Below are 27169 nucleotides of genomic sequence, written 5' to 3'. Positions count from 1 at the left end.
GCATCCGCTACGCATCTTCTCCATCACTAAACTTCGATGCTAATTCCACTACCTAACAAAAAGGCGAACCACCCTGGAGATACTGTCAGACGTCAGAGTAGGCATCATCGGCGGGTAAAAGATGATTGAGTTGCTGTTCCCTGTGACAGGTACACTGGCCACTAGAGTACGGTAGTGCTGTTTGTCTGCTGTAGTTACCAGGGCTGGTAGGATATAGACCAGGCACGACCAGCGTCACGCGTTGGAGTGATCAGTGTGACAGACCCGGAGGTGCCGGGTACAGAGGCAACGTTAACTCCACCTGACAGACTTCGAAAGGGGCATCGTTGCCGAATACTACTCAGCCAGCTGGTTGAATTGTGCAATGTCCAGATTTGCTCAGCATTCAGATGTGACAACTGCTCGATATTGGAATGCATGGGAATGTGAGGTCACCCAAACTCGTCGTCAACTTTCCGATCGGCGGCGTTTGATCTCTACAGGGGGTGTGGCCGTATTGTGCACCAAGCGCATCCTAACCCCTTCGCATCAGCGCCCGCCAGCCAAGAGCAAGTAACGGACGTCCTGCAATTCCGTGTCATCCCGCACCATTGGTCAGAGACCAGCGGCAGCTGGGCTAGGGAATTACTTTCGCACGCGTAAGCTGTCGTTAACACAGCAATACAAACTGCCGTGTCTGGTGTATTGCCGTGACTGGGAAGCGCGGTTTTCTGATGAAGATACATCACATTGTGTTCAGCGATGAATCGTGGTTCTGCACTACCCCGGATGATCTGGGGAGAGATCCACGCTTACAGTGTTTTGCAGCACAGCGGTGTTACTCCTGGGATCGTGCTGTGGGGAACAATCGAGTATGACTTCATGTAATCGATGGTAGTAGTGCTTGTGGGAACTGACGGCACAACGCTAGGTCACGGACATCCTGCGTCCTCATGTGTCACCTCTTGGTGCCATTGTTCAGTAGAACAATGCTCCCCCACACATGGCTTCTGTTTCTATAAACTGTATGCGTGATGTTAAGGTATTCCTGTGGATGGGAAGATCCCTAGAATTGCCATCGGCAGAACACGTGCGGGACCAGCGCGGACGTCAAATCCGTCTCAGTGCGAGTATCCAGGACATCAAGGACCAGTCACAACAGTTTTGGTCCATTTTACAGCAGGAAAGGAAACAACGGCCTTACGACACCCTTCCCAACCGAATCAGTACATACATCCAAAGTAGAGGGGATGCAACGTCATACTGATAAATGGGCTGATACTTCCAAGTGCTTTGTAAATTTAACTCGATTTGTAGGACGTGAGGTCCGCCAGTTATGGAAAACACCGTTTTTTCTCAGTAACCAAACATGTTTCTGCACCACTGTGCCATCATCAGTGGGTTTCCGTTTTATTTATTCTTTACACTTGGTGTGCATGAATTTTCCGGATCATTTGTGTATTATTTACTACAGGTAGCTTGTCATGTTTTCATGTGGCAAGCCCTTTTATTCTCCGCATCACGGAGAGGTGTCGTGATGCACACGTAAATATAACACGTATTTTCCACAAATAAGGTAGTAAAACACTTTTCACTTCACCAAAGCACAAGTGATGCGGAAAATTCATGCTCACCAAGTATAAAGAATAAATAAAACGGAAACCCAATGATGATGACACAGTGGTGCTCAAACATGTTTGGGTTCTGAGAAAAAACGGTGTTTTGCATAACTGGCGGACCTCACATCCTACAATTTTAACTGCAAACACGGTCAACACAAGGAGCTGCAAATCCAAATGATGAATATTTACTCGCCTTTTTAATCAGTGAAATAAAATAACACACCCTGAAGTTTCATTTTGTTTTCCAGCCCGTGCTGGCTGCTCTACTGTTTTTTTCTGGCAGTGTCGATAGTAGTGCCGTATTCGATATACTTAAGGACGCCGCTGTCTAGCGGTAAGCCACCTGCCGAGTCTCTTCAATCGCCGGCCGGAGTGGCCGAGCGGTTCTAGTCTGGAACCGCGCGAACGCTACGGTCGCAGGTTCGAATCCTGCCTCAGGCATGGATGTGTGTGATGTCCTTAGGTTAGTTAGGTTTAAGTAGTTCTAAGTTCTAGGGGACTGATGACCTCAGATGCTAAGTCCCATAGTGCTCAGAGCCATTTGAACCATTTTCTCTTCAATCATGTTTCGCATAGCGTACATGATTTTTTGTAACAACAGTCGATTAGATCGACCTTCACAAAATTTATCGCTGACTTAAGACGTTCAAATTTTGGCAGACCAGTTGTAAATAGAATTTTCTCAGCGTCATTGATTACTAAAAGTTGAACGAAGCGCTTAGAGGCATTGATTTGAGTTAGGTCCTAACGAAAACCTTTAGAAAATCACCTCTCAGAAAACTTCACATGAAATATCCGTTCTGACACAACACTGTTTCTTTAAACATTCACTCATAAGTAAATTGCTTGTCCAGTTTTTGAGCTGTTATTGTTTCCACAACAGAACATGGAATATTTTTTAAAAAACTGTAATATCTGTCAAACCTCATTTTAAAAGACATTCTCGTTCGTCGCCTGGCCGTTCTCTTCTAACTGTGTAAACGAATTTTCACGTCTGAAGTCTTCGCTAATATGCTATTGAAATTTAAGTAGTAAACTCAGTAACCGAATGTGCATTTCACTACCTGCGTACGCTAGTTCACTCAGTTCCGGAGGAATTGGATTCCAGCTGTCAAATTTTCGCAAGGAAAGTAACCCCTTTTTCCCTGCTTCACACAGGCAGATACTGTTTTTGTCCCCGTATTTGTGCAGTCGACCGCCTGTTCAAAATGGTTCAAATGGCTCTGAGCACTATGGGACTTAACTTCTGAGGTCATCAGTTCCCTAGAACTTAGAATACTTAAACCTAACTAACCTAAGGACATCACACTCACCCATGCCCGAGGCAGGATTCGAACCTGCGACGGTAGCGGTACCGCGGTTCCAGACTGTAGCGCCTAGAACCGCTCGTCCACTGCGGCCGGCGGACTGCTTGTCTCCCTCCGTCACACTTAACAGTGCAATAGAATTAATTAGGTTGAAATCCATCATAGTCTCACGCAGATTCTTTGTTCTCTTTTTCAGAGTAAAGACGATGGAAGCCAGAGCGAGTGTTACAGCGCCGGAAGAGGAGGTGATGTGTGAGACCGACAGGAACGACCCGCAGGAGGACGCGGCTCCACCCACACGCGCAGGTGAGTGCGCGGCGCGGCTCCCCGCAACACAGCACCACTCTGCAGCAGCCACGTGCAACAGATCCCCTCTTCATAGAGCAGCACGATGAGAGGCAGTATAACACAGTCAATGGTTATCTGACATCCTACATTAGTGCTCACAACTCACTATGTTGATTCTTCCATAACGGTTGAAGGATGGCAGCGTTCCTTTGATACGAGTCAGATCTAGATGTTCAGGATGTACCAGTCCACTAGCAGTATTTTGCTAGACCTTCCCGTTGGGCTACACACTTCATACAAGTCTGTATCAATATCACCGTTCTGCTACGACAAAATATGATTTAAATCTATGACGCACACTATTTTTTTTAAAATCTGTCTTTTATTCTACATGTTTGAAAGTTTTACAGTGTGTAGATACATCCTTTAGGAACAATATTTTCATTTCTCCACATAATTTCCATTCCTCTCAACTGCCTTACGCCATCTTGTAACCAGCGCCTGTATACCCGCACGGTAAAATTCTGGACCAACCTGTTGGAGCCACTGTTTGGCGGCGTGCACAAGGGAGTCATCATCTTCAAACCTTGTTCCACGAAGGGAGTCTTTCAGTTTCCCACAGAGATTATAGTCACATGGAGCCAGGTTAGGACTGTAAGGCGGGTGTTTCAGTGTTGTCCATCCGAGTTTTGTGATCGCTTCCATGGTTTTTTGAGTGACATGTGGCCGTGCATTGTCGTGCAACAGCTAAACATCCTGCTTTTGCCGATGTGGTCGAACACGACTCAATCGAGCTTGAAGTTTCTTCAGTGTAGTCACATATGCATCAGAATTTATGGTAGTTCCACTTGCAACAGTCCTTCGGAATCAAAAAACACCGTAGCCATAACTTTACCCTGGAGAAGGTGGGGTTTTGAATGTTTTTTCTTGGGTGAGTTTGCATGATGCCACTCCATTGATTGCCTCTTCGTCTCTGGTGAAAAATGATGGAGCCATGTTTCATCACCTGTCACAATTCTTCCAAGAAATTCATCTCCACCATTCTCGTACTGTTCCAAAAGTTCGCTGCATACTGTTTTTCTTGTTTCTTTGTGAGTCACTGTCAACATCCTGGGAATCCACCTGGCACAAACGTTTTTAACGCCAACACTTTCAGTATTCTGCAGACACTTCCTTCCCCTATCCCAACGTAGCGTGACAGTTCATTAACTCTCTGCACATTGTCTGGAGTGTGTGCTGTACGAGGCCTGCCGCTGCGAGGACAATTCTCAATATTGCCGTGCCCGCTTTCATCACGTAACCTGCTTGCCCACCGACTAACTGTACTGCGATCGACAGCAGCATCTCCATACACCTTTTTCAACCTCTTGTGGATGTTTGCCACTGTCTCGTTTTCACAGCACAGGAATTCTATGACAGCACATTGCACGAACGTCAAGTGTAGCAGCCATCTTGAAGACATGCTGTGTCGGTGCCACTCACGGGAACAGGTTGAACTAAGTTTGAAAACAAGCGGGAAGGATGTGTCTACACACTGAAAAACTTTCACACATGCAGAATCAAAAATGTATTTTTACAAAAATAGTGTGCATTTCTTTTGAAGTGACCCTCGTAATTGTCGTCACAATACTCCTCCTGGCAATGGATCATTTGCCAGATCCTTGATGAAGTCTTGTAACTCCTACAGTGCTTAAATGCAAACAATAATTAACTCTATTTGTATCCGAGAGTAAATGGAAGCTCACTATATACTGTGTATTTGTCTTGTGACACACAGCAACTGCACTGATATTTAAGACATTTCTCATTTATTGTTCCGTCTCAGCTGCACCTTTGTTATTAGATTACATGTTTCGATCACTGAGGATCGTCTTCAGATCTAAAACAAAAACTAAATATGTACCATCTAATATTAACAATAGCGGAAAAGTAAAGAGTTGAACATAAACGTGGAATTTACCCAAGTAGCTGCGTCAGCAACACGTCTTGTCTGCTCAGAAACACATTTGAGTACTGTTTTTTGCAACTGAGGTCAATATTTTAAACGGATATATGTTGGAGGTAGGGGTGGCGGCGGGACGAGGGGGAAGGGGAAGTGGAGCGAGGGTTATTGGGGGAGGGGGGGGGAGGAATTAGGTTGGGGATGGTGGTGACGTCACGAGTTTAATAAGTGGAGTCGTCCTAAAATAATAGAACGCATAATTATGAAAAAATTCTCGTTAGAGTATTAGTAGTGCAAAACAATGAATATGTAATATATAGACTGCAAAGATAGTAAAATTACACTACTGGCCATTAAAATTGCTACACCAAGAAGAAATGCAGATGATAAACGGGTATTCATTGGACAAATATATTATACTAGAACTGACATGTGATTACATTTTCACGCAATTTGGGTGCATAGCTCCTGAGAAATCAGTTCCCAGAACAACAACCTCTGGCCGTAATAACGGCCTTGATACGCCTGGGCGTTGAGTCAAACAGAGCTTGGATGGCGTGTACAGGTACAGCTGCCCATGCAGCTTCAACACGATACCACAGTTCATCACGAGTAGTGACTGGCGTATTGTGATGGGCCAGTTGCTCGACCACCATTGACCAGACGTTTTCAATTGGGGAGAGATCTGGAGAATGTGCTGGCCAGGGCAGCAGTCGAATGTTTTCTGTATCCAGAAAGGCATGTACAGGACCTGCAACATGCGGTCGTGCATTGTCCTGCTGAAATGTAGGGTTTCGCAAGCATTGAATGAGGGGTAAAGCCATGGGTCGTAACACATCTGAAATGTAACGTCCACTGTTCAAAGTGGCGTCAATGCGAACAAGAGGTAGCGAGACGTGTAACCAATGGCACCCCATACCATCACGCCAAGTGATACGCCAGTATGGAGATGACGAATACACGCTTCCAATGTGCGTTCACCGCGATGTCGCCAAACACGGATGCGACCATCATGATGCTGTAAACAGAACCTGGATTCATCCGAAAAATGACTTTTGCCATTCGTGCACCCAGTTTCGTCGTTGAGTACACCATCGCAGGCGCTCCTGTCTGTGATGTAACCGCAACCATGGTCTCCGAGCTGATAGTCCATGCTGCTGAAACGTCGTCGAACTGTTCGTGCAGATGGTTGTTGTCTTGCAAACGTCCCCATCTGTTGACTCAGGGATCGAGAAGTGGCTGCACGATTCGTTACAGCCATGCGGATAAGATGCCTGACATCTCGACTGCTAGTGATACGAGGCCGTTGAGATCCAGCACGGCGTTCCGTACCACCCTCCTGAACCCACCGATTCCATATTCTGCCAGCAGTCATTGGATCTCGACCAACGCGAGCAGCAATGTCGCAATACGATAAACCGCAATCATGATAGGCTACAATCCGACCCTTATCAAAGTCGGAAACGTGATGGTACGCATTTCTCCTCCTTACACGAGGCATCACAACAACGTTTCACCAGGCAACGCCGGTCAACTGCTATTTGTGTACGAGGAATCGGCTGGAAACTTCCCTCATGTCAGCACGTTGAAGGTGTCGCCAACGGCGCCAACCTTGTGTGAATGCTCTGAAAAGCTAATCGTTTGCATATCTTCTTCCTGTCGGTTAAATTTCGCGTCTGTAGCACGTCATCTTCGTGGTGTATCAATTTTAATGGCCAGTAGTGTAAAAAATGGTCTGATGGGGATTGGGAGTGACCAAAGAAGAGCGGGTTAGGGGCAGGGAGGCTGTGCGTTTAACAAGAGAAGGTCTTATACTAAGATTGCGAAAAGTCAGTTTGTAAAAAATCTTCCGTAAAAATACCAGAATATGTGTGTGAAACTGTAAAAGGAGATAAAATAGTATATTATAATAGTGGAAATAAAGGGAGGAATGTGAATTAGCATCTTGAGACATTGAAAGTAAAAAACTTTCAAAGTGTAAAACCGTAAGGTCTTACTCTGAAAATATTAAAAATAAAAAAAAGAAGCGATTAGGGGAAATCACGGCAAACCTAAATACGGATGACCAGATGCGTGTTTGAACCATCCTCCCCCCGGATGCGAGTCCGGTGTGCTAATCACTGCGCCACTTCTCTCGGTCGGCCTACAACGATGGATGTATAAGAAGTGAAATACATAAAGGTTGTAAAATTACAGACGTGAGAACCCTGAACTGCATGAGGTGTCATTATTAATATATTTTAAAAGCATTGCGACTATAAAGCAGCAAAAAGCGTAAAATAATAAATTATAAAAGGGAAATTTTATACACTTTTATTTTTTATACTTTCAGAATAAGACTTTATGGCTTTATACTTTCAAAGTTTCACACCCACGCCAATGAAAAATTTCTGGCTGTACCGGGAACCGAAACCGAGTCTTCCGCGTGGCAGGGAGTCACGCCGACCAGTCGTACGTAGGCGGACTATCAGTTTGTAGTGTAGAAATTGATTCATTAGACATATTCCAGACGTAAACACTCACCAGTAATAGTAAATGTAATCGAAATATTTCCTATATTTGTACATTTGGTACACACGCTCAGAGGCGAGAGTGTGAAATACAACTTCACGAGCAGGAACTGAGGCAGCGATCGGACGAGTGAAGGAGTGCGTCGTGTTGCAGTGAAGTGGTGGCGCACGCGCCCGACGGTGGAGCCGCTGGTGTTGCTGTTCATGTTCTCCTACGTGGTGACGCACTCAGTGGTCAACGGGCTCTTCCTGGAGCGCGTGTGCGGCTCCAGCGACACCAGCGTGTGCACGAACGAGGACCGCGCCTACTCCAGCACGCTCACCACCTGGAAGACCATCATCGAAGCTATCGTGCCCGCCGCTGTGTCGCTTTTCATCGGCAGCTGGAGCGACAAGTTCGGACGTCGACCCATCTTCATCTGGTCATTTGCTGGTATGTCAAGAGCAAATGTCTTCTATGAATCAACTACGTTTACCAAACTGAGCTTGCTTTAAAATTTACGATAGCGGTGCTTCATACAAAAAGAGCGGTTTCCTTTAGTTGTAGAAATAGTCACGTTAAGAGCTGTGTGCCTTTGATACTCTATATTAATGCATGTAATAGCACCGACAGTTTCGACCCATTCTTCATGATAGATGAAAATACAAAAATCTACATCACAGCTAAGTAAATTTAAACAGATTCAGAAAATGCACAGTGTTACTGACAAGGGGAGGCCACGACTTTTGGAACGCGGTTTTACTGCAAACTTCGTACACTCGTAGTACTCCATGAGGACAGGAACATGTGTAAGCAGTAGCCCGTACTTCTCAAGCGTTATTAAGAAAATCGCAAGATAATTTCGATCGTCGAATATATATCTGTCCGTGGTCATTTGAACTACCAAGCGACTGCGGCCGACTGGTGTTGGTACGGTAGCTCAGCGTGTTCGGTCAGATCGTTAATTACCCTTTATAAAAAAAAAAAAAAAAAAAAAACTGGGCGCACGGATGAACGAAAAATTGCACGGGTGTCATCGGACGTCCGCCCTGAACAAATTCAACAAACAATATAGAACAAAATTTAAAAAAAAAGGAAGTGTTTGGCGTTCAAGCCGCTGGATCGCTGGATCGAGTTCCGTTCGTCAGTTTGGTTTTTAATTTTCAACACAGTCATTTTCTTTACTATTTATATTACAATTGATATGATGGGAAAAATACGTGTAATCGGATGAACTTTTATTAAATTTACAGTGTTATTTGTCAGTCTACTAATTTTTATTATCACAAATAATGTAATATTCATAACTATCGACTAGTAAACGACCAAACGCATAAAGTGATACTGAAAATGTATGCTTGTCCGTGATTTGAGAAATCCCTTATACCTGGAAGGAGCCCGAAACGACGTGTTACCTCCAAGTTTTGACCGGCACAGACGGCTTTTGAAATACGTACAATTAATCGTCGCTTTCGACATTGCGAGTACAAGTTGCAGGATGGTATTTTTCGTAAAAAACATAGAAAACATACAGTTAAACGGCACCAGCTGCATTGAATAAGCGCTATGTTTCCGCATACGCAAGGTCTTTTGGCGTTTTCCGTGGAAAAACAAACTTCGTTAACATTTTCAAAAACCTCTCTTTCAGACAATAGTTTGGAAGCAAACCATGCATAACGCAGTATTTCTTTAAAAATCGACTCTGATAATTGGTTATGCAGTATCGAGTGTATTTTAATGGCGGCTTCCGAGAAGCAATTTCTCGTTCTCTTTCGATTAAATACGAACAGTTTTGAAGACGCGGACAAGCGTACATTTTCATTATCACTTTATGCGCTTGGTCGTTTACTAGTCGATACTTATGATTATTACATTATTTGTGGTAATAAAAATTAGTAGACTGACAAGTAACATTGTAAATTTAATAAAAGTTCATTCGATTACACGTATTTTTCCCATTATACCAACTGTAATATAAATAGGAATGAAAATGACTGTTGAAAATTAAAAAAAACTGACGAACGGAACTCGATCCAGCGGCTTGAACGCCAAACAATTTAAAACAAAAAATTGTTCTGTATTGTTCGCCGAATTTGTTCATGGCGGACGTCCGATGACACCCGTGCAGTTTGTTCCTCCATCCGCTCGCCCAGATTTTTATTATAAAGGGTAGCTAACGCTCTTTTTTTTGTAATCTCATTTTTTTCGTTTCAATTGTTCGTGGCGGACGACACATGACGCCCGTTGAAGTTCGTTACTGATCCATTCTCTCAGTTTTTTTTATTACAGAGGGCAGCCGAACACGCTGAGCTACCGTGCCGGCACGCTCTGACCGAACACGCTGAGCTACCGTTCCGGCACCACTCGGCCGCAGCCGCTTCATGGTTAAAATGGCCACGCACAGATATAGACGGTGATCAAAAAGTCAGTATAAATTTGAAAACTTAATAAACCGCGGAATAATGTAGATAGAGAGGTAAAAATTGACACATATGCTTGGAATGACATGGGGTTTTATTAGAACCAAAAAAAAAACAAAGTTCACAAATGTCCGACGGATGGCGCTGGACAGCAAAACTACTACCGTGACGGGTGAGAGGTACGCCGATATGTTACAGAATCGCATCATCCCCAGCCTGGCTGATAAACACCTGCTGGGACGTACGATGTTTATGCAGGATGGCACTCCACCCCATATTGCTAGACGCGTGAAAGATCTCTTGCGCGCGTCGTTTGGTGATGATCGTGTGTTCAGCCGCCACTTTCGTCATGCTTGGCCTCCCAGAGTTGCGAATAGGCCAAATTTGTGTAACCATATTTTCGTGTTTATCTGTAATTTAACTGACTTATTCTTAATAAATTATTACGTTTATCATGAGTGAAAAGTGCTTGACTTGCCGTAGAATTGTTAGGTCGGGGCTTTGGTGTGATGGGTGCTGTAGTTTTTTCCATGTGGGTGACTGTAGTGGCGTGGGAATAGGGGAAGTAAATGAGACTCATCAGTGGTTTTGTAGGATTTGTAGTAGAGATAGGAAGATACTGGAACAGGAGGGGAAAATTGCTGCCCTTCAGGCTGAGTTAGACAAGGCCAGGGGAGATCTTGACAGGTTAAGGAGGGAGAAGGGTAAAGAGAGGTGGGAAGTGGCAACAGGCAACAGGAGGAACAGGCCTAGAACTTTGTCTGACAGCTTTATGGTGAATGTGGGAAATAGATTTGACCTGTTGCTTCAGTTAGAAGCTGGTGAGCCTCAAGCAGTTACAGGTGTAGACAGGGCACAACAAACTTTCAGCAGCAAATTGAAAAGTAAGAATGTAGGGAAATCAGTAAAGAGAAAGAAAGTGTTGTTGTTAGGTAGTTCCCATGGAAGAGGTGTTGGCCAACTCTTGCAGGATGAACTAGGATCAGAATACCAGGTCACCAATTTTTTTAAACCTAGTGCTGGTCTGGAGCAGGTGACAGAGGATTTAGGATCACTTTGCAAAGATTTCACTAAGGAAGACACCGTGGTTATAGTGGGTGGGGCAGGTAACAGTATTGACAGAGATCCTGGGTACAGCATAGAGTGTGACCTGGCGAAGATTGCATCAGCATCGAGGCATACCAGTGTTGAGTTTGTATCTGTTCTTGGGCGCCATGACCGACCTCATTTGAACTCTTCTGTCAAGAGAGTTAATTTGGAGCTGGAACGGCTGCTCATGTCGGGTGCGGGGTCACACATTGGTGTGGTTCATGTTGATTCTGTCAGTAGGTGGGATTATACTAGGCATGGCCTTCACCTCAACAGGAAGGGGAAGGGTAAATTGGCTGGGGAAATAGCAGGAAAGTTAAAGGGGGGAGGCACTGTCATGAGTGGTAAAATACCAGTGGTTATAGGATTCAGAAAAGACCCTTTTTTAGGGTAGGGAGGACAGAAAGAAAACAAATTTTAAGAGAGGTTAGAACTGAGACAAACCTTCAGTTTGAGAAAGAAATCAAAAAACATAATTCCAGCTTATTACATCAACATAAACAGCCATTGGTTAAGAATTTTCAACTGTCAGCAGATATTTTAACTCCATCCAATTTTAAGTCAGTCAATGTGAAATGTCAGCTATCTTTATTGCATCAAAATATTCGAGGACTGAGAAATAAAATTAATGAATTAACTATCTGCATAGATGAATTAGAGTCTTCAAACCCAGCTGACATAATCTGCCTCTCTGAACATCATGTGACCACTGGTATAGAACTTTTAAGTGTTACAGGGTTTAGGTTAGCATCTCACTATTGTAGATCAGAAATGGAGAAAGGAGGAGTTGCCACATTCATCAGGAACTGTCATAAATTTAAGAACATAGACATTCATAAATTTTGCCTAGAACAGCATATGGAAGCATGTGCAACAGAATTAGATTTTCACAAAAAATCTTTCATAATATTAAGTGTATATCGAGCACCTGCAGGTAACTTTAATCTGTTTGTAAACCACCTTGAAGCTGTACTGGCCCATTTAACAACCAAAAACAAAGAAATAGTGGTTGCTGGTGATTTCAATGTAGATTTCCTTAAAGACTCTCCCAATAAGAACCTATTTGAGTTAGTAACACTATCATTCAACTTAATTCCCACAGTAAAGTTCCCCACTAGGATAACCACTTGCTCACAAACAGCCATTGATAATATCTTTATAGAAAAGTCAAATGAACAAAATTATATTGCAAAACCAATAGTCAATGGCCTCTCAGACCATGACATGCAGTTCCTTCTGTTAAATGTTAATACTGAACAGGATATAAAATCTGTTAAATCTGAGCTCAAGAGGGTAATCAGTAAGCCAAAAATTGATTATTTTAGGACACTCCTCAGAGACATTCACTGGACTGATGTTTACAGTGCTCATGGCATGAATGAAAAATATAACATTTTTGCTAATAAAGTGCTTACCTTATTTGAACACTGCTTTCCCCCAAAACTTACCAAGGTTAGAGCAAAGTCTACAAAGAAGCCATGGATTACTCGAGGAATAGGGGTATCTTGTAAAACAAAAAGAAAACTGTATCTGTCAATCCGAAACATTTCCAATGTTGATGCTATAGCACATTATAAGAAATACTGCAAAATATTAAAGACTGTAATACGGATGTCAAAGCAAATATATTACAAGGAAAAGATAGTCATATCAGATAACAAAATAAAGACAATATGGGATATAGTGAAGGAGGAGACCGGTAGAACCAGACATGAAGAGGAACAAATAGCATTAAGAGTAAATGATGCATTGGTGACAGATGTGTATAGTGTTGCAGAACTTTTTAACAAACATTTTATAACTGTTACTGAAAAGATGGGGTTGTCAGGTTCGGTAGATGCTGCTATGGATTACCTTAGACCAGACATTTCAAGTAACTTCCATAATATGAATTTGACCCTCACTACCCCAACAGAAATAATGTCCATCATAAAATCTTTAAAATCAAAAACATCTAGTGGGTATGATGAAATATCAACAAAGTTAATTAAAGAATGTGATTCTGAGCTAAGTAACATATTAAGCTATCTGTGTAACCAGTCGTTTATCAGTGGAATATTTCCCGAATGGCTGAAATATGCTGAAGTTAAGCCACTGTTTAAGAAGGGAGATAAAGAAAGAGCATCAAATTTCCGTCCAATTTCACTGTTGCCAGCATTCTCAAAAATTTTCGAAAAAGTAATGTACAGTCGTCTTTATAACCATCTTATCTCAAATAACATACTGTCAAAGTCACAGTTTGGATTTCTAAAAGGTTCTGATATTGAGAAGGCTATCTACACTTACAGTGAAAATGTACTTAATTCATTAGACAAAAAATTGCAGGCAACTGGTATATTTTGTGATCTGTCAAAGGCATTTGACTGTGTAAATCACAATATCCTTTTAAGTAAACTAGAATATTATAGTGTAACAGGAAATGCTGCAAAATGGTTCAAATCTTATATCTCTGGCAGGAAACGAAGGGTGTTATTAGGAAAGAGACATGTATCAAGCTATCAGGCATCATCCAACTGGGAACTAATTACATGTGGGGTCCCACAAGGTTCCATTTTGGGGCCCTTACTTTTTCTTGTGTATATCAATGACCTTTCATCAGTAACATTACCAGATGCCAAGTTTGTTTTGTTTGCTGATGATACAAACATTGCAATAAATAGCAAATCAAGTGTAGTCTTAGAAAGATCAGCCAATAAAATATTTGTAGACATTAATCACTGGTTCCTAGCCAATTCTTTGTCACTAAACTTTGAAAAAACACACTACATGCAGTTCAGAACTTGTAAGGGGTGTCCCAAGAGTATATGTCTAACATATGATGACAAGAAGATAGAAGAAGTGGACGGTGTTAAATTCTTGGGATTACAGCTTGATAATAAATTCAACTGGGAGGAGCACACCACAGAACTGCTGAAGCGTCTTAACAAATCTCTGTGTGCAATGCGAATTTTGTCAGACATAGGGGATATAAAAATGAAAAAGCTGGCATACTATGCTTACTTTCATTCCATAATGTCATATGGGATTATTTTCTGGGGTAATTCATCAAGCCAAGCTAAAGTTTTCCGGGCACAAAAACGTGCAGTAAGAATTATATGTGGTGTGAACTCAAGAACATCCTGCAGAAGCCTGTTTAGGGAACTAGGGATACTAACTACAGCTTCCCAATATATTTATTCCTTAATGAAATTTGTCATTAAAAATATATCACTTTTTCAAACCAACAGCTCAATTCATGGAATCAATACTAGAAATAAGAATAATCTTCACAAGGATTTAAAGTCACTTAGTCTTGTACAAAAAGGTGTGCATTATTCAGGAACACACATTTTCAATAACTTGCCAGCAGCCATAAAAAGCTTAACAACCAATGAAATTCAGTTTAAGAGAAGCCTAAAGGATTTATTGGTGGCCAACTCCTTCTACTCCATTGATGAATTTCTGAGGAAAACCAACTGATTTGTATATAAGTACAACATAACTTCTGCACAATTTCAGTGCAGTAATGTGTTCACTGAAAATTTGTGTGTGTGTGTGTGTGTGTGTGTGTGTGTGTGTGTGTGTGTGTGTGTGTGTGTGTAAGTATAATCTAACTTCTGCACCATTTCAGTGCAGTAATGTGTTCATTGTAAATAAGTATTACAGTAGTTGTATTACATGTTTCTTACCTTATAAATAAATATAAAACTTTTTTATTTTAAATTCAGTGCAATAGTATTTGTAAAATGACTCTTAGTGTTCATTAAAAAATGACGATCATTCCACTTGGGACCTGTGGAATGGTACATTAGCTTATTTGTTTTAGTTTAAATATTTGTCATGTATTGTTGTTTTTCTGACATGTTCCACATCCTGGAGGACCTCCTCACTACGGATCAATTGGAATGAAAGTAAATCTAATCTAATCTAATCCAGGTCCCCAGACCTCAGTCCGTACGATTATTGGCTTTGGGGTTACCTGAAGTCGCAAGTGTATCGAGATCGACCGACATCTCTAGGGATGCTGAAAGACAACATCCGACGCCAATGCCTCACCATAACTCCGGACATGCTTTACAGTGCTGTTCACAACATTATTCCTCGACTACAGCTATTGGTGACGAATGATGGTGGCCATATTGAGCATTTCCTGTAAAGAACATCATCTTTGCTTTGTCATACTTTGTTATGCTAATAATTGCTATTCTGATCAGATGAAGCGCCATCTGTCGGACATTTTTCGAACTTTTGTATTTTTTTTGGTTCTAATAAAACCCCATGTCATTTCAAGTATGTGTGTCAATTTGTTCCTCTCTATCTACATTATTCCGTGATTTATTGAGTTTTCAAATTTATACTGATTCTTTGATCACCCAGTATATTCGACGACCGAAATTATCTTGCGATTTTCTCAATAACGCTTGAGAAGTACGCGCTACTGCTTACACATTTTGATGTCCTCATGGAGTACTACAAGTGTACGAAGTTTGCAGTAAATCCGCGCTCCTAACGTCCTGTCCTCCCCTTGTGAGTATTCGAGCGTAAACGACCTCCACAAAATAACTATTGACATCAAGTAGTCCAACGCTGTGTTACAACTGGCTTGTGCCGGAACACTGTGCTCTTCTGTTGCTGGTTATGTCAACGTCGTCCCTCATTCCAGGCAACGCCATTGCGTACGGCGTGTTCTCCGGGCTGGCTGCGATTCCAAACCTAGCGCCGGAGTGGTTGTTGATGCCTTCAGTAGCGGCCACCTTCAGCGGCGGCATGATGAACCTCATGGCTGTGGCCAACGTCTACATCGCCGACGTCAGCCCTGCGGGGCAGAAGGAGCTGAGGTAGGCGCTCACAGCTTAATACACTCATTACAGACCAGGGTGCCAACGAAGCACGTGATATTGCAGTTTTAATGGTAGATGTCAGTCGCAGTGTACTGAAGAAGAATATTCAGTTGTAACAGTAATATTACACAGCAAATACACCGATAAACCAATTCAATACGCCCGCTGCCACCGCATGGCTGGATGCTGCCTGGTGATGTTGCGGGTCAGTATGAGTAGGAGTATCTAAGCGGAGCAGACGCGGACGGGTGAACACTCCAACGAAGACATGGGCTGCATATTGGGAGATCCATGCAGATAAGCGACTTTTGCGAAGGGCAGATTATTTTTACGCAGAGCCTGTGAACGAAAATCTCGAAAACTGCGAAGCTGGTCAAATACGAGGGCATTTCGAAAAGTAAAGATACAATGGCTTGCAGTCCTTAAATAGAACATTTATTTAGAAAACGTCAGTTACATCTTATTAACTGTATTATTTGTTATTTTTCGACATAATCACCCCCATTATCCAAACATTTGTTAAGTTGTTGCACAAGCTTTTGTATCCCACAGTCATAGAAGGTTGCCGCCTGTTGTCGAAACCACATTTCAACTTCATCTTTGATCTCTTCATCGTCGTGGAATGATTTTCCACCAAGATGTGACTTCAGGTAACTGAAGACATGGAAGTCGGTGGGCGCAAGGTCCGGGCTGTATGGCGGATGGTCCAATACGTCCCATTTGGATTGTTTGAGTAGTGCTTTGGTTACGAGCGCTGTGTGAGGCCGAGCTTTGTCATGAAGCAAGAGGACTCCACTTGTCAGCATGCCCCTGCGTTTGTTTCGAATTGTCCTTCGAAGACGTTTCAAAGTCTGGCAACATGCAGCAGCATTAATTGTCGTTCCAGGAGGCATAAATTCCAACAGAAGAATGCCTTGTCTGTCCCAAAAAACAGAAGCCATGATTTTCTTCGCTAAAATCGACGTTTTGCATTACTTAGCTTTTGGTGAATTCGAATGGTGCCATTGCATTGATTGTTGCTTGGATTCAGGTGTATGGTGATAAACCCACGTCTCGTCACCTGTCACAATGTGATCAAGGAACTCATCACCTGCTTCAGCACAGCGTGTGAGGAAGTCGAATGCAAAGCCCATCCTTTTCTTTTTGTGTTCTTCCGTTAACAGTTTTGGAACCCAGCGCGCACACAATTTCCTGTACCCTAACTTGACAGTCACAACATCATAAAGAGTTATCATTGACACGTTCGGTATGATCTGATGCAATTCTTTCAATGTGAGATGCCTATTCACACGAATTGCTTCCTCCGGGCATCAAAAATCACAGATGGCCGACCTGTTCTTTGTTCGTCATGAACATCGGTCCTACCTTCAGAGAAATGACGACACCATTTCGTTACATTTTGTCGATTCATAATGTTCCCATAAACAGAAACAATTTCTTTGTGGATATCCGCTGGTCGCTGACCTTTTGCATGAGGAAAACATATGACGGAGCGCACTTCGCATTTGGCGGGATTCTGAATCGGGGCAGCCATTTTAAACACAACCTACTCCAACCAGAAGCAACGTTCGACTGCCGAACGACCGCGAGGAGAAAGCTAATGGTTTAAGGTTAACACCAGTGTTGCCAATCTGCTCGCCAAAACACTTCTGTTCCTCTGGCGTATGGTGTATCTTTACTTTCCGAAATACCCTCGTATTATACTGCCATGAGCATCTACGGAAAGAGATAGAAGGGCAGTAAAACTATCACTCGGCACCAAATGGCAGAGCGGACAAGACTCTTCACAGAACATGGGGTTCGAACATTGTCTGCTCTGTAAAGTAGGTTAGATGGTGATCTGTGGCGTCTCTGCTGAAACAGCACAAAGCTGGTGGTCGCACAATTGCTTCGGAGCACACCGTCCATCCTAAATTGTTGAACATGGTTCTCCGCAGCAAACCACCCCTACGTATTCACATGTTGACCAAACGACATCGTCAGTTACGACTGCAGTGGGCACGGGACCATCGGGATTCGACCATCGATCAATGGAAACTCGTCGGCACTTTGGGGAAATCACATTTTTCCTTCAGTAAGCCGGTGGTTGTCTCCACAAAGGCCATCATCGAGATGAACGGAGGCTGAAAATGTGCAGTGCACCACGGAGACATTCTCCTGCGCTTGCTTGGGGCATGTGGTAGCAATCTTACACACATTGACAGCTGCGAAGCTCCTGCATCCCTTCATGTTTGATGTCTCCCCCGACGGCGATGTCATCTCTCAGCGGTACAATTGTCCGTGTCTCCCAGCCAAAACCGTGGTACAGTGGTTTGAGGAGCATAATAGTGAAGCCACGTTGGCGTCTGGGTGATTCGCAGTTCAAGGTCACGCGGTTCCTGGCACGAAACTAAGTCCACAGTACTTATTTGATGATTGTTAATATTTTTTTAAAAAGGAGATAAGGAAAAGAGATAAGGAACTTTATTGTTTATAATACAACATACAGTCACCATAAATCTTTATTTTACAATTGTTATTGCCCACTTTAGCCCATATAAAAAGGTACATATCACCATTCAACTTCTTCTTCTTCCTGGTAGACAAAACAAATGGTATACTAGGAACAAGAGTACGATACAGTACTTTTGCTAGTATTCCTGCTGTCTCAGCTATATTCCACGTCTTCCAGGCCAGAATGTTAGCATCTGGAAATGCTTCAAGGCCACCATAGTCTGCATGATTGCCCCAAACAACAGCCAAGGTAAGCGATGTTGAGCCTCCAAACACAGCTTGTACATCACAAGTGAGGTTCAGACGCAGTCCACGAAAAACACTTGGTCGTCCAATCAATTGCTATTTAGAAATCTGCCCAGCCAGATCAATATCAATGGCCTATAAAGACCTGTACACAGGTACACTGCGCCGCCAGCGACGACGGTAACCTAGACGTCGCAGAGGCATTGCTGAGGCACGCTAACACAAGTCTTTAAAGGCCATTGATATTGATCTGGCTGGGCAGTTTTCTAAACAGCAATTGATTGGACGACCAAGTATTTTTCGTGGACTGCGTCTGAACCTCACTTGTGATGTACAAGCTGTTGTTGGAGGCTCAACATGGCTTACTTTGGCTGCTGTTTGGGGCAATCATGCAGACTATGGTGGCCTTGAAGCATTTCCAGATGCTAACATTCTGGCCTGGAAGACGTGGAGTATAGCTGAGACAGCAGGAACACTAGCAAAAGCCCCATATGGTACTCTTGTCCCTAGTATGCCATTTGTTTTGTCTACCAGGAAGAAGAAGAAGTTGAATGCTGATGAGTACCTTTTTATATGGGCCAAAGTGGGCAATAACAATTGTAAAATAAAGATAAATGGTGACTATGTGATGCATTATAGACAATAAAGTTCCTTATCTCCTTTTTAAATAAATATTAACAAATTCGCGTGGTGTAAATCCTGTGGAATCGATCTGCGTCGCTGTCGCGCACCATCACCGCGTGCGCAAATCAGCATCCCGTCATTTATGCGAATTACGTGACCTGTGCGCAGACATGTAATGACACATACTTCCACAAACCTACCAAGAAACTTTAGGGTCCCTGATACGTAGAATCAGTGAAGTATTTCGTCCCAAAAATGGACAAAAAAGTTATAATCAGGTGGTCATAATATTTTGGCTTATTAGTGTATGCTAAACTTATCTCATAGTATCAGCTGAAATATTTGCCACTTCCGGGTTTCACGTTCTCTGTTAGGCGTTTGATTTGGTTAACCTATGTAAAACCATTTACTGATAAATCGAAAACATAGGACAGCCGTGTAATATTATCCTGTGCTAACTGACTTCCTGACCTCCCCTCGAAGTCTAGGTGGAAACACCGCAAGAAATGCATGCCTGGCCATAAACGCAGATGTTAACCAAGCATGCAGGTTGCAACTTTGTTTTTTGATCACGAACATCACTTGTGCAACACCCTCAATGCTTTGCAAGTGTCATTCACGTTAAGAACAGTATTCAGCGTAGTTGTGTGCGCATTTTGTCGGAGCTAAATGAATTCGAAGCGGGCAAATTGTTGCTGCTCATATGCTGAGTGCGTATATAACCAAGGTATCCGAAGAGTGGCCGGCCGGTATGGCCGAGAGGTTCTAGGCCCTTCAGTCTGGAGGCGCGTGACGGCTACGGTCGCAGGTTCGAATCCTGCCTCGGGCATGAATGTGTGTGATGTCCTTAGGTTAGTTAGGTTTAAGTAGTTCTAAGTTCTAGGGGAATGATGACCTCAGATCTTAAGTTCCCATAGTCCTCAGAGCCATTTGAACCATTTTATCCGAAGTGTTCGATGTTTTAAGAGGCACCGTATTGACGGTTTATGCAGCATATAGGCAAAGTGGAAAAGCATCATCCGCAAAGAGTTGAGTGGTAGTGGGTTCATGGTCAGTGAGGAGGATTGTGACGAAAAATAAGAGGATGACAGCTGCAGCACGACAACAACACGAAGATAGCTGCATAAGCAGGAAATTGCAGGGCCAGCTGGAATTCCACGTTCACTCCTCAGCGCTGCAAATGTCCGTAACAGGAAAACTGATGCAGAAGGCATAAAACCTGGACTACGGGGCAATGGAAGAAAGTCATTTGGCTGGATGAGTCTTCTTCCACCGTGTTTCCAACTTCTGCTCGAGTTTATGTCCCAAGAGTGCAAGATGGCGCGGGGTTCGCCGATGATTTAGGCAGCCATATCGTGCTATTCCGTGAGCCCCATGGTTACTCTGCAAGGATTACGTGACCATTTTAGCTCACCAGTTCCATCTCATGGAACAATGTTCGCTCCCCAATGCTCATGCTTTGTCTGAAGACAACAGGGACCCTGTTCACACAGCTCGTATCTTCCAAAAACTTTTTTTTAAATACTAAGATGAATTCTCACATCTCTCCTTGTCACCACAGATCTATATTACTGAGCCCGTGTGATCTACTTAGGAAAGAAAATTGCCTGATCACTATCCACCTCCATCATCGTTACCTGACCTTGCTTCTATTTTGTAGGAAGAATGTTGTAAGATTCGCTTCTAAACCAAATAGGACCTTTATTTATCCTTTCAGAGATGACTGTAAGATGTTTCAAAAGCCAATGGGTTACCTACACTGAACTAACAGTGGCATTGTGTTGTTTTTGTGGTGTTCCCATATTTTTGTACTATCTCTGAAATGTGACGTTACGGCTGACGCGAGTTCAGCTCTAGAGATTCAGTTAAACCCAAGAAAATTAGGGAGTATAAAATACTTATTTTTATTTGTGTGATCTCGTTGAAGTCAATAATGTGTAGTTTTTGTCTCCAAGCAGAAATGAATTTTGAGAAATAAAGCGAATCAAATTAAGAGAGGTCGTCATTATCAGTAATCTTCGTTATTTATTGTTGCTTCTTCCTCCACTTATGTTTCTCAGACATTTAAGTTCAAACATTGGCGCTAACACTGCGCAATATTCGACAGAAAACAGAATTTCAAAATGCATCTTTCTCATATCGCACCTGGCAAGCACCTCCTCTGTCAATTTCTCACTGTTAAGCAAGACGCTCCTTTCCAAAGTCAATGCAATTTTTGAATCTGTAATACTTGAATTTTAGCGCGGCTCAACACCAGTGGCACAATCTAAAGTGCATTGTGTCCACTCTGACCTCTAAGCCTTTCACTGAGATATGAATTACGGAAAGGTGACAACTTCTTAGAAATACATAAATTTTGAAAATGTGTGTTTCATCAGGTATCAATTTGTATTTCTTATTACTTGTGATGACATTTCGGTTTTTTATACAAGACATGGTCATTGTAGAGGTAAAGCTGGTATTAGGCACAATTAACTTGCTTCTCAAGACGTTATATTTAGATATATAAGTGGTAAGAAACGGGGTCGTAACTACTATGCGTCAGAAACCGTTCTTTCGTTTATCAGTATTAGAGAATATAAAGTGTACATTATATATAGTGTTATGTGCATAAATTCAAGTAGACGTGTATTTCTTCAATTACGTGGTTCACTAGCCGATATTTGAATGTACAAAACAGTACTGTAGTATCCGATACATGACCTATTTCGTTGCAACTTAAACTCTTATTGCTAGACTGAACTTTTTCTGTGAATTGTGCGGAGTTGCTATAGCCAAAATCAACATTTACTGCTGTTCATTGTGGTATAGACGTGAGAATGTGGTTTCTTGCGGTAACATTCTTACATAAATATTTCACGGATTTCTTGCGGGGTCAAATTTGTATGTGAACCTAAGCTTTCAACGATATCCTCTGCCGTCAGTGCCAGGAATTATTATGGGTCATGTGGGACTTTCACGCCCGGGTTCCCGGGTTCGATTCCCGGCGGGGTCAGGGATTTTCTCTGCCTCGTGATGGCTGGGTGTTGTGTGCTGTCCTTAGGTTAGTTAGGTTTAAGTAGTTCTAAGTTCTAGGGGACTGATGACCATAGCTGTTAAGTCCCATAGTGCTCAGAGCCATGTGGGACTTTATTTATTCCGCCGAACTATGTCAAGCAGACGGCCCGAAAACACAGAAGTTCCAAGTGCTGTCACAGAGTATGCCGGTATCTGTGATGAGAAGTATTAGCAGCGATGCTTGCTACTCTGTACCTTTCAGCTTCAAGCGCCTGTTTTGTGCAACAAGGATATACTTGCTGTTACATATTCTGATCTCAACGGCTTAGTTGAGGACAGAATCCCAGTAGACTGGCTACGTACAGACGATACCATTTGTCATACATCAAACACGATCGCCCGTTTGTTTATGGTCTCTTTAACTGAGTAGTCAACTCGTCTAACTACCATTTTTCCGGGCCCGGATTCGATTCCCAGCCGGATCAGAGATATCCTCCTCTAGGGGTGTTGTGTTGTCATCACCGTATCATCATCATAGGCAAGCAAGTCGCCAAGCGTGGCGTCACCTGAAGAGCCTTGTGGTTAGACGTCCAAACTGTAGGGTCTGTAGGGTCTGCCGGCCATCAATGGCACACGATCATTTCGTTTCATTCAGTTTGTGTTTGGTAACACAGATTTGTCGAAACCATGATATTTAATATGGCATCGGTGCTCTGTGCAACGATCTGAAATAGTATGTGTTGGCTGATAAATGTAGCTACTACTGTACTGTCACGAAATTTTATAAATTACACGAACATTGATACCAAGACTGTCTTCATTCTGGAAGCAATATCTCTTTAATTTTCCTGGGCAGGCACGATATTTAATCAATTTTTCGACCGCCCAAGAAATTCCTGGTGATGACGACAGAGGAAGCCATCCCAAGCTTAAGTCTATGAACAAATCTGACAGAGCAGAAAATCCCTGACACCTTTATCCAAACCATGTGTGTAGCATGTGATCAGGTTGACTTCGACCTAATGTGCATGCGAGCAACAGCATTGGCACAGACGAGATCGTGACTTAAATTTAATGAGTGAAAAAACCAGTACATCCAATGTAGAGGTGGTCGCGTCACAAGAGGAGAACTTTCCTGACACTGTTTACTTCCCGCTTGCAGACTGGGGATACTGGATGCGGCGCAGTACTCGGCCATGATGCTGGGGTCAGGGCTGTCCACGCCGCTTTTCCTGGGCCTCAGCTACTACGGGGTGTACGCCCTGGCCGCCGGCCTCATGCTGCTGTGTCTACTCTACTCCATTTTCCTGCTGCCGGAGACCATGGCGCCCTATACGCCGCCTGAAGACGTGAGTTGCAGGTCTTCCGGCCGACCGAACTGAACGCATTACTCGCACCCTAAAACATCCATAATCATTACAAAAAATCACGTGACTTTGTCTCGTGTGCTCAGGCGAGTTGCGGTTGCTGCAAGGGGATCTTCCGCCCCCAGCTGGTGCGCGACGCGCTCAAGACGTCCCTGATGAAGCGGCCTCATCATGGAAGGTCAACCATCCTCATCGTCATCGTTGTCGTCGTCACTGGCGTCCTCATCTCCCAAGGTATACCCAAACTGAAGCACTGATCCTAGTAAGAACATTATGAGCTTATGTTTATCTGATTTATACTTGATCTGGAAGCAAATTTTGGCGAATGGAAACTCTTAAGTGTTTCACACAGGTTAACTTGTTCAGTTGCATTCATGGCCAGTAGGAACAAACTCATCTGTGACCTGATAGTTTTGGAATCTCTTCTAAATAGGATTTTAATTCTGGACAAATTTTAATTTAGATCACACTCCTACGATTTCCAAACAACATTTGACAGAAGAATTCATTCATTTTTCAAGTTCAACATAAAAGAGTACGTGCTCGGCTCGGCACTAGATCCCGTCAATACTCGCCCAACAGCTGCTATTAGTCGTGACTAGCTCATTACGTAAGGGGGAGACGAGCGTTAGACCGGTCGCCAAATTGACTTCAGCTGAACACTGCTACACCGGAGGTATACATTGAGATGACAAAAGACATGAGATACCTCCTAATACCGTGTCGGACCTCCTTTTGCCCGGCGAATTAAGGCAGCTCGACGTCGCATGGACCAACAAGTCGTTCGATGTCCTATCCAGAAATAATGAGCCATGCTCCCTCCATAGCCGTCCATAATTGCGAAAGTGTTGGTGTTACAGGATTTTGTGCACGAACTGACCGCTCGATTACGTCCCAGTAATGTTCGCTGGAATTCCTGTCGGGTAATCTGGATGGCCCAATCATTCGCTGGAATTATCCAGAATGTTCTTCAGAGCAATCGCTAACAACTGGACCATTATCATCCACAAAAATGAAGTCCATGAATGGCTGCAAAAGGTCTCCAAGTAGCCGGACATAACCATTTCCAGTCAATGATCGGTTCAGTTGGTCCAGAGAACCGAATGCGTTCCATGTAAATACAGCCCACAACAATATGGAGACACCACCAGCGTGCACAGTGCCTTGTCGATAATTTGGGTCCATGGCTTTGTGGGGTCTGCGCCATGCTCGAACCCTTCCATCTGCTCTTACCATCTAAAATGAGGACATCTGACAAAGCAACAGTTTTGCAGTCGAGTACAACTGATATGGTCATGAGCCTAGGAAGGGTGCTGCAGACAATGTCGAGCTGTTAACAAGGGCACACGCTTCTCTCGTCTGCTGCTATAGCAACGCCTTACGGTTTCGTTCGTCGTCCTTCCCAGATTGATTTCTGCGGTTATTTCTCGCAGTGTTTCTTACATTGACAACTCTACACAAATACCGTTGCTCTCGTCGTTAAGTCAAGGCCGTCGGCCACTGCGTCGTTCTTGATGAGAGGTAATGCCTGAAATTTGGAATTCTCGACACACAGAATATTGAATCCCCTAATAATTCCCGTTGTGCTGCCATAATCAATTCGGAAGCCTTTTCACGCGGATCATCTGAGCACAAACGACATCTCTGCCGACGCGTTGCTCTTTAATATCTTGTCTATTATACGATGCAGTCGCCATCTGTATATGTCCATCTCCCTATCCCATGAATTTTGTCACCTCAGTGAAGTACATTTTAATCGCATACATTGATGCGAGAAACAAAGGAAAACTCTCAGTCGATTAACTAACTTTTTTAGACATCGGTTCTCACAAAACAATGGCCACTGTGACGCCTGCAGAGACATGTCAGCGTGGTTAGGAGGTCACGTTCACCGTGGCTGAGCATCGGTTTATTCTTTATCTTTCTACAAGAGACAAGAGTAAAGGTCACGAAGTTCTGCATTGTTCAACAGGCCATGGGAGACGATGCTACAGTTTCCATGTTGTACAAGATCTCCTTCTTTGACCTATCGTATAGCGCAACAGGCTGGGCGCCAGCTTGCGAGTGAGGGAAGTGAGATAGATATGAACTGAAAGCGCACAGCAGATTTACGGGCTGTTGGGTAGTACACCGTCCAGTCTGAGAGTGGTTTCAGGCGGTTTCCCACGCTCATTATGTCAAGTGCTGGGCAGGTCCCCAAATTCCGCCTTAGAGAATACAGTACACAAGCGTTCAAAGTACGAACACACGGGACAAAGTTTACACGACTCACAGTCAGATAGTGCACAAGACTAAAGGGGTGATTCCACCTGCGCGCCTTGCTCCTAGTCAACGTACGGTTCTGCTTGCCCCATACGCAAGTATGGGCTTCCAGTGTCAACACTGATGTGGATGGGAGCACTCATGGGGAAAAGGCATGCACCTACACGCGTGCCTCTACTTGCGTGCGGGGCAAGCACAGCCGCAAGGCGACTGGGCACAGGGCGCCCAGGTGTTAAACGCTCCAGTAGGTTACGTTGACGACTGTGGCGTTATTAAGGGCATCTAGCCACAAAGTTAAACAAGAAAATAAAATTGGACAAATTCTAGAATAGTTCACCTCGTACTAGAATGGAAAAGAAGAAGAAAGGGTAAGGTCTCCATCAATAAAACTGCTAATCCGTATTTGCGTTGAATAAGGAAGACAACTTCTCGCCAATGAAGTACGAGAGAAAATTGTGTAAGAGTAATGTAAACAATTTTAGTACATGTCCTACACAGTGTGTCAGGGCAATTTCTGGAATGTACGTTAAGCAAAATTCGAACACTCCGCTTCGATAGCAACTCAGCCTGTCCTCGATCATGACTTTCTCAGTCAGATGGCTGTGTTTCACTATGAACGCCGACGAGTGGATGTCAGACCCAGAAGAAGGCCACTGCAACCGTGACCGGAACGTTGGTTTTCTCCAGCGGCTGTGATTTTATACATTATGACGCGGTACCATAACCATAAAACTTTTATGTCGACTGACTGGCCGCGGAAGCCTAAGCGATTATATTCAAATTTTTGTTAGTTAAAATTCGAATCTGTGTTTACTTTAAGTATAGTTCAAATGGTTGAAATGGCTCTGAGCACTATGGGACTTAACATCTAAGGTCATCAGTCCCCTAGAACTTAGAACTACTTAAACCTAACTAACCTAAGGACATCACACACATCCATGGCCAAGGCAGGATTCGAACCTGCGACCGTAGCGGTCGCGCGGTTCCAGACTGAAGCGCCTAGAACCGCTCGGCCACACTGGCCGGCAAGTATAGTTTAATGGTCAATCACAGTGTAGCTAATTTTATGATTATATAATATATACACACTTCTCAACACATTTATCTTGGCAAGATTACGGTCCTTTTAAGTCCAACCATCCATTCTAAATATTGTCCATTATGTTCAAATAACGAAACAGATGTTAGAAAAAGGAAAAAAAAAAAAATCAGATACAACAAAG

General features: G+C 43.2%; 1 protein-coding gene across 1 annotated transcript in view; it reads left to right on the top strand.

Moving 5' to 3' along the window:
* The first annotated feature begins 3114 nt into the window (after positions 1–3114).
* LOC126442260 (proton-coupled folate transporter-like) overlaps positions 3115–27169 on the top strand; it is a 39377-nt gene continuing 15322 nt past the window's right edge. The window contains exons 1-5 of the mRNA XM_050090695.1: positions 3115–3214; positions 7803–8081; positions 15780–15954; positions 23480–23666; positions 23771–23918. Of these exons, the coding sequence (XP_049946652.1) occupies positions 3115–3214; positions 7803–8081; positions 15780–15954; positions 23480–23666; positions 23771–23918 (889 nt within the window). The remainder of the gene's footprint in view (positions 3215–7802; positions 8082–15779; positions 15955–23479; positions 23667–23770; positions 23919–27169) is intronic.

This window comes from Schistocerca serialis, chromosome 1 (assembly GCF_023864345.2).
Source record: "Schistocerca serialis cubense isolate TAMUIC-IGC-003099 chromosome 1, iqSchSeri2.2, whole genome shotgun sequence".
Taxonomy (NCBI): Eukaryota; Metazoa; Arthropoda; class Insecta; order Orthoptera; family Acrididae; genus Schistocerca; species Schistocerca serialis.
Note: the sequence above shows the minus strand (reverse complement) of the source record. Positions and strands in the feature narration are given on the sequence as shown.